This window comes from Cornus florida, unplaced genomic scaffold (assembly GCF_030987335.1).
Source record: "Cornus florida cultivar Cherokee Brave unplaced genomic scaffold, ASM3098733v1 CherokeeBrave_3.0.0_Hap2_Chr09, whole genome shotgun sequence".
Lineage (NCBI taxonomy): Eukaryota > Viridiplantae > Streptophyta > Magnoliopsida > Cornales > Cornaceae > Cornus > Cornus florida.
The window spans coordinates 55,323,838-55,332,813 of NW_026775579.1; the positions used below are offsets into that span (position 1 = coordinate 55,323,838).

Genomic DNA, 8,976 nt, shown 5'->3' on the forward strand with positions numbered 1-8,976 from the left:
AAAATACTATTAAAGCAAAGGATTTTTTTTTTAAAGATTTAATAATAAAACAAGGGATTTTTTTAAAAGATTTAAGGATGTTTCTCATAATCCATTTAAGGACATTCATGTTGGCCCCTGATTCAGCTTGTTAGCTTTGTTTTGCTGTCTTTCTAATGACAAAAAATAAATAAATCATTTATTTTTATCTAACTTTAGAAAGGCCACATAGAGACCAAGCAGGTCTCTCCATAGCATATAATTGCAGTGCTTAGTTTTAAGGACACTGAAATCCTAAGATTGAAGGCCAACATGTTTGGAATTTTTGGGACATCCTCCATTATTCTCATGATCAAAAACAGGGCCTGCAACCCTAATTGATGATTACTTCAACCAAGAGTACTCTGATACCATGAGAAAATCATTAAATGTAAAACTCTTATGATTTAAGGATACGACGATAATTTAAATTCATACCAAACAATAGAAAATCAAATGAAATATTTCGATATTCATAAATCCGGAAAATATTTGATGTTAGATACTTGAGGGGAGCAACATGATCGATTAGGTCCAGAATCAATCCTGAGAGAAGCGAGATTTTGCATGTTAGATACTTGAGGGGAGCAACATGATCGATTAGGTTGTATAAGTAAACATTGTATAAAATTATTCTTTTCGTCTCGGATGCCCATCTCTGTAGCAATAGTTGCTCAATCTCATCTCTGTTTCCAAACTACCTGCGTAGTATATTTCGTATAAAAAAGAATACCATTACACTTGAACTAGCCAACGTAAACAAGTTTAAAGACAAAAATACCAACTCTACAAGGTACTAATTCAAAAAATGCTTCCAAAATCTAATGACCTACCTTTCCACCTTCTCACTCCTAATTAGTTTCTTCTTCCAGTTGCTTAAAGCACCAACTTGAACCCCATTGACAGGAAGTCATCTCTAAGAGAATCAAAATACAACACGAAAGTATAAGGTGACATCAATATACAGAAAGAAAAGCCAATATAATTCTCAGCTCTAGGTAAAAATTTTTTTTTTTTTTTTTCGATAAGTAAAATGTATTAGAAGGCGTTTAAAAGGAGAACGCGTCCCAAGCTATACAAATAAAAAACAGAACCTATGATCTCAAGGAACCCAAAAAGTCCACAATATCCTCAATCGAGGAAAAATCTCTCCCCCAACCCCAACAAAAAAGAATACAAATAATAAAAAATTTTAACACCCCAACGGAGGACTCCTTCCCATCAAAAGATCTTCTATTCCGCTCTTTCCAAATACTCCACCAAACACAAAAAAAGGTTACCCTCCAGAAGACTCTCGCCTGAGCCCCCACCCATTGGCCCCTCCAAACATCTAGCAATTCCTGAGATGTCCGAGGTATGACCCAATGAATACCACACAAATCAAAAATGAGACTCCAACAATCATGAGCAACGGGACAATGCAGCAGCAAGTGATCCACTGACTCTCCATTCAACTTACAAAGACAACACCGATTAACAATAATATGTCTTCGCTTCCTCAAGTTATCCAGAGTCAAAATCTTACTCCAAGCTGCAGTCCACACAAAAAAGGCCACCCTAAGAGGCGCCTTGGACAACCACACCGTCTTCCACGGGAAGGAAACGCCATGAAAACCAAAGAGGCACACAAAAAAAGACCAGACCTGGAACATCCCCTGAGAAGAAGGCACCCAAATCAGGGAATCAACACCAGTGCCTTCCACCTCGTGTCTGTACAAAAGAACCAACAAGCCAGTGACATCATCCAACTCTCAATACAACCTTTAGCCGTTGCAACATTATTAATTATGTTTAAGTCAATTAACCTCCTGTACTACCAAAAGGTTTCATATAAGGACAAATCATGACGTGTCCGTTAGTTAACAATTGAAATTACCAAAATAACCTTTGTTTATTTAAATAACTTTAACATAGAGAAAAAGAAACTTATAAAAATTAAAATGACGCATATGCCCATGAGGCACACGACGTCGTGTAATATGGATAAATACCTTATGCCTTTTCAAACATCGTAACTTCATTTCTCTCACTACTCGAAACATTCTAAGCTTCGAGATCTAGTGTTCAAAACAAATGTTGAAGCGATTTCATTGCACCTTCATTTCATCGTAACTTTGATTGAGGGTTAGTTTAGTTGATTGCTTCGAAGACAAAGGCAAAGACGAAGACAAGGGCTTCAAAGTGTGTGACTTGTTTGTCTTCAAGGGTTGGATTTTTGTAACAAAAGAGGGAAGCTTTCACTCTGTTCGAAGCTTTACACACTGTAATCAACACAATGGACTCGGGTATGGACCCCTGAGTATACCTTTTTCTGCCGTTACAATGAATGAAATTAAGGTTTATCATATTGGTTTATGTATATGGATCCTTGTAAATTTGGGTTCAGTATACTTGTAGTTGTTTGTTTATTCATTCATTAAGTTTTAGTTTTCCTTTACTAGTGGTTCCGATTATGTTTATCTATATATTTTTTTCCTAGTTGGTACTCACACAAACGTCTCTTCTGAGACTTGAACCCTTGACCTCCCTTTGGGAAGTAAGAGGCTGATACCGCTAGGCCATTGGCCCGTTAGTAATTATGTTTATCTATAATTAATTAAGGGCTTTTATTAGTTTATAATTATAATATTGTTTAATTAATCTAAACATTCTTAAATTCATGTTGGAACCCTAGCTTTGAACTATATACACTAGAAATCCACTTTGGAGGGCAGTTTGTTAACAAACATGAACAGAAGGACTATGTTGGTGGTTTTGTTGAAAACTTTCACAATGTTTTATCCTGACAAGATTTCAACGACAGATCTTAGAGATACAATAGAGGAGATTGGGTGTGGTACCTCAAGTAGCCTATATTTCAGATCTTTGTTGGTTGGAGAGATAATAGATTTGCAAACAGATATGGATATTGTGGAAATGCTCCAAGCTTATCAAAGTTTCATTATTGTAAAACTTTAAGTGGTTGGTGCAGCACTTACTTTGATTCATGCTAGGGATTCAGTTGTTGAAGGAGCTGCTGCAGAAGAGACTTTGGTTCATGAGAACGTGGCAGTTGGTGAAAACATAGAGAGTAAAGAGGCCTTTTGATAATGCAACTAAAAGTGATGAGGTAATTGATGATGCAGCAAAAAGTGATGAGGCAATGAATGAAGCTGATACTGTTACTCAACTTGCACCAGATAGTGAATCAAATGAAGATTTGAGGATGATAAGGATGTACATTCTGAGTATGCTCCTAGTGATGTGTTGCTGAGTTTAGTAAGCTCAAGTGATGATGAAGATACATGCAATACCAAACTTTATTGTAGAAAGAGACCTAGGTGTAAAGAAATTGGAAGGCGGGATGAAATTTGGGTGTGCAGTTGACTTTAGATAAGCACCAAAGGAAATGGCAATAAAGAGAAAGTTTGTTTTGACATTCAAGAAGAATGATAGAGATAGAATCACAGCCATATGCAAGTCCAATTGTGGTTGTCATATTCATGCTTCTTTGAATACAGAAGATTCCTCCATCCACATAAATGTAATAGTATGAAACAGAATGGTACAGGCTACATATTCATACATTGCTAAGGAGTATATTGGTATATTCAGCACTGATCCTTCTTGGAGGGCTAAAAATGTTGGAGAGAGCATTGAGAAAGATCTTGATATTGATGAGCCTAATCAAAAGATATGTAAGGCAAAGAGGTTGGCATTAGGAATGATTGAGGGACTCATGGAGATCAATTTGGGAGGATTAGGGATCATGGTAATTTGGTGTTTGAAACTAACCCAGGCAGTAAAGTTAAGGCATCTACAATGAATTATGAGGATAGGGTTTCATCATTCTATACGATGTTCTTTTCCTTGGAAGCTATGAGGAAAGGATTTAATGAAGGATGTAGGCCATTCATTGGTCTTGATGGATGTTTTCTAAAGGGTCCTTGTGGTGGGCACTTGTTGAGTACAGTTTGCAGAGATGCAAATAATGGTTTCTTTCCAATTGCCATAGCCCCTATGTTGAAGTAGAATGTAAGGAATCTAGGTCTTGATTCTTGGAGGAACTGATGGAGATTTTTGGTCCCTACCAACGTATTACTTTTTTGTCAAATCGACAAAAGGTATTTTACTTTTAAAAGCCAAAAGGGTATTTTACATCTTTTCATGACTTGTGTTAATTGTTTTGTTGAACTAACTGTCCTTTTATTTAATTATTCTTTTCCCTATTTTAGAGTCTAGTGGAGACATTTGAGTAACTTCATCATGGAAATGAGCTAAGATTTTGTGCCAAGCACATTATGAGAATTTCAAGCAAAATTACAAAGGAAAGAAGCTAAGAAACACATTTTTGGAATGCAGCCAGATCTTACACTGCGGCTGACTTTGACCTATACATGCAAGAAATGAAAGAGAATGACAAGTGCACTTATGAAATGGTTAAGGTCAGCATTCACAGGAAATTACAAGAACAGTTTGTGTTAGTAACATGTGCGAGTCTTGGAATGCTTACATAGTTAGGCAAGGGCATTAGCTATATGTTTGAGTAAATTAGAAGGTGGCTAATGAATAGGTTACATAAAGAAAAGAGATGATGGAGAAGTGTGTAGGGCTTTTATGTCCTAAAATACAAGAGAAGTTGGATGCAAATTCTGAAAATGTGAGCAGGCTGCATGTTTGAAATGACAAGTTTGAGGTGGAAAATAGAGAGTACCATGATGTAGGAGTAAATGATGATGTTGACTTGGCAAAAGCTGCAAATATACATGCTCATGTAGATATTGCGATGTGACTGGTACACCATGCAAACATGCCATTGCATGCATTCAATTCAGGAGGCTTGAACCAGAAAATTTTGTTAACCCTTATTACCATAGGGAAACATATCTCAAAGCTTATGGACATGTCAAGAAAGATAATAGTACAGCCCTTGTATTTCCACCCCCACCTAGGAACCAAACGGTAAGAACAGAGAAAAATTGAAAAAGAGGTCAAGATGAGGGTACTTCACATATCAGAATCAGGAGCACATGCCTGAGATGCACTAAATGTCTTCAATTAGGCCACAACACTCGTACTTGTAAAGCAACTGAAAAAGTATCCAAACCACCAAGACCTAGAGGAGGAAGGTCACCTACCAGAAGGGATATAGGTGGTGTTGGTGGGGGTAGAGACATTGTTATTGGTGGCAGTGTTGGGCATGCTGCAGGGACTGCAAGAGGTGCAAGGGGTAGAGCAGGTGCTGCAAGGGATAGGCCAGTTATTCCATATATAGAACCAAGGATTGCAAAGGGTGGAGCAGGAGGTGCAAGGGGCAGAGCAGGTGCTGCAAGGGATAGGCCAGTTATTCCATATATAGAACCAAGGATTGCAAAGGGTGGAGCAGGAGGTGCAAGGATTGCAAGGGGTGGACCAACTGTTCCGAGGGCTGCAGCAGGGGCAGCAACTGCACCAGGGATATCTAGGGCTGCACTAGGTGCTGCAAGGAGTAGACCAACTGTTCCAAGGACTGCAGCAAGGGCCGAAAGGGGTGGACCACCTGTTCCATGGGCTGCAGCAGGGACTGCAAGGGCTATATTAGGTGCTGCAAGGGGTGTTGGAATAGGCAGAGGAGGGCAGGTAAGATAAACAATCTTTTATCTTTTAGCTGTAGCTTTATCACTTACCTTTTTGGAATTGATTGCACTATATATATTTATTTGTTTAATTTCATTGGAATAGGCTTTCAGAAACCCACAGGCCACAGCATGAGGTGGTTGAAATGCCTTTTTCCAGCAACACAACTCAACACCCAAGAATCCAACTGATGGTTGATGCTGCTTTTTGGAAAATTAACTTTTTTGTGTTAAGGGCTGTTGTCATGAACATGTTTTGGTTTTTGGTGGCTCTATATTTAGCTTTAGCACTTTGACAGTTTACTAATTTATTGCTTTTGGCTCTATATGTAGCATTAGCACTTAGACTGTATTGTGGATAACACTTTAATTTGGTATGAATGGTGCAAGGCATTACTTTTTTGTCATTTGTGGTGAATTTAGAATGTGTTGAAATGAATTAAGCTATATAAGCTAATTGTGATTGTGCATGAATTTAGAATGTGTTGAAACAGTGTGTAAATGGAATGGGAATAGTGTTGAAACAGTGTGTGAGCTGGTACTTCGAGAGATAAGTATGGTGCAAAGTGTGTGCACTTGTTGAGTGGCTTGGTATGGTGAGTGTTTTAATGGAATGATGCAGTAGGTGTGTGCTTGGTATGGCATGACTTGCTATTGTGCATGAAGCTTGGTATGGTGCAACAGTGCGTGCACTTGTTGAGTGGCTTGGTGGAGATGGTGATTTTAGAGAGAGAAACTGGAAAGAGAAATTGAGTAATATGAAGATCCTTAATAAACTAAAAAATAAATAGAGGAACAAAAAATTGAGACCCACTATGTAATTTCCATACCATGAACAAAAACGAGTCAGAGAACAAATATGATTCAAAACAAACCATCACATCAGATCAGTGTATTTTAAGTAAGAAAGATTCTCTCTTTTTATCTTTTGATCTTTGGCTTCTCTCTCTTAGTTTCTATAGCCATGCTCTGTTCTTATGCCCATAAAATTTCAGATCAATATGATATTAATATATACATACATACATATATATATATATATATACCCCCAAAAGCATAGATGTGGTATTTGTTAATTCAATGAACAACATATGACTTCTTTCTTCCATGATTTTATTATTATTATTATTTATTTATTTTTAGTTTCTCTTTTGAAGATTTGGGTTAAAAAAATCATAAGTACATACCATCTGGTCGTGATTTGTAGAAGACATTGGAGTTGGGTTTGCTTCTCCTTAGCAAAGACAAAGGACTGTAGGTGGGTTTTAGATACATATATAATAGGGACCTATATAATACAACAGAAAGGGTATTAGTGTCCTCTATTTTGGAATAGCTTCATAAACCGCATTTTAGTCATTTAACTGAGAACTAACGGGTAGGAATTTGATCACTTTGTAGTACAGGGGGTTAATCAACCAAGATTGATAGTAGAGGGGGGTGTTTTGTGAATTTAAAACTACTAATCATAGTCATTTAAGATCCTTAAAGAGAACAACTATAATTAAAGGGCAAACCAAGTGCACGAGACTCCCGCCATTGCAAGCTCTGGAGAGGGTCAAATGAACAAAGCCTTACCTCCACACGCGGAGAGGCTGTTTTGTATTTCGAACTTATGACTTCCAGGTCAAAATGGAGCAACCTTGCCATTGTGTCCAATTTCTATAACTAATATGTCATTTAAAGGGTCCAAATTTCTATAGCTAATAATGCCAAGTTCGATAATATAGGCAGAACGAAAAGAGCACAATAGATTAATTTGGGGTTACCTTCCCTTTCTATCCTTCTTCTTTTGTGCTTGCTGCTTCTTTCCATCACATCCACCATCACCAGGGAGCGGAACTAGACTTCCCAAACAAATTTCAGCTTCAAATGTAATTCGCACACCATGAATCCAATCATGCTTGACCGTTTTCCTTTTCAAGTCAAACCAAAGAAGCCTGAAATTATCATGGGCCAGAAGTACTTCCCCACCACTTTTTGAATATACAAGAGGCCTCACAGAATCAAAAGGCCTAAGTACATTTTGCAGCTCAACAGATAACAATTTAGCCCAAGATTCCTTTACTCCATAATCTTTCATCACCCATATATCATCTCGGTCCTCTACAGCATAATGGCAAATTACACAAAGGCATCCTCCTAACACCCTCACATTTATACGAAAATAATTATTCAGAGTCTTATGAAATTCTCTATCCAAATAATCAGACAGTGGCACCAACCTATATTCCTCAACCCCAAGATCAAAAGCAGCAATCAAATTGGCCATCTCCGATTTGGGTTTTCGACTCACAACCCAGTGCAAAACCCCACCAACAACCGCAGCATTCACTCGCTCGTATCGAAGGTAATAAGGGAAACATTGAATCCTTCGCCACGAATTCGATTTCAGACTGTAAACCTTAACTTCAGAATAAAATAAATCGTCATTGAAGCCACAAAACTGTACAATCCTCACCAACTTGTAGTCATCACTCACAGAATCAAACCCAAATCCATAAACAGTAAAAAACACGCAAAAGTCAGATGTAAGTTGTGCGACCCGTAACTCACGCGGGACCTGGATCAGTGCGACCGGTAACTTCTGGTGTTTTCGGGTCGAAGGGTTCCACAGCACGATGGGTTGATCCTCTGTTTCACACAAACAGAGCAAACCGTTGCAAGAGCCCACTACTTCTACATATTGTTTGAACTCCAAGGGGTGGTCGAGCTTTATAGCACGACCGAACGAGTCGAAGTCCATGAACTAGAGATCACCATAATTTCTAAGTACGATGCTGAGATTGGCGTTGGTTTCGATGGATCGATTCAGATGCGATTTGACGAAATGTGGACTGTCGATCAGAGCACACCATGGTTTGGATACGCACCTGAACCTCAGAAGGGGTTTGACCGGCAACCTTGATAGTATGTCGGCGGTTACTTCCACCGGAAGCTCTGGCATCTTTCGCAGCTTTTTTAGGGTTTGTATGTGTAAATAAGAGGAGCAAATCGCAGAAGATCGAGATGTAACAACACGCTTTGAGTTTTTCACGAAGAAATTAAAATTCCGACGAATCACTCACCAGAACTAGAGATCTTCCAATTGGCTATGGGAATCTCCCAGTTCACCTATGCCGAACGCGAGGACTCCGGCGGCTTCTGCCCTAGTGAGAGAGAGACTGAGAGATGGAGAGAGAATGCTGTCTGGTTAAAGAGAGAGTGCAAATCGCTCTGCTAGAGAGAGAGTGCAAATCGCTCTGGTTCGATAAAATGTAATGGGGAGAGAAAAAATGGGTGGATTGGTAGTGGCGGTTTGGACACAAAAATTATCCAAAACATTTTTTTATTTTTTAGGTGAAGTACAGTCACACCTGAGGTT

General features: G+C 38.5%; 1 protein-coding gene across 3 annotated transcripts; it reads right to left on the bottom strand.

Annotated features, from left to right (window-relative positions):
• Positions 1 to 392: 392 nt before the first annotated feature.
• Positions 393 to 8,492, bottom strand: LOC132273985 (F-box protein CPR1-like). Of its 3 annotated transcripts, XM_059775116.1 has the most exons (3): positions 7,382 to 8,492; positions 848 to 934; positions 393 to 715 (listed from the first exon to the last, which is right to left on the bottom strand). In XM_059775116.1, exons 1-2 carry the CDS (start codon positions 8,356 to 8,358, stop codon positions 895 to 897), a joined length of 1,017 nt encoding a protein of 338 aa, XP_059631099.1. In that variant the 5' UTR covers positions 8,359 to 8,492; the 3' UTR covers positions 393 to 715; positions 848 to 894. The 3 variants fall into 3 exon arrangements, with proteins under 3 accessions (XP_059631099.1, XP_059631097.1, XP_059631098.1); XM_059775114.1 differs by lacking the exons at positions 393 to 715; positions 848 to 934 and adding an exon at positions 1,017 to 1,728; XM_059775115.1 differs by lacking the exons at positions 393 to 715; positions 848 to 934 and adding an exon at positions 1,399 to 1,673.
• Positions 8,493 to 8,976: the final 484 nt, after the last annotated feature.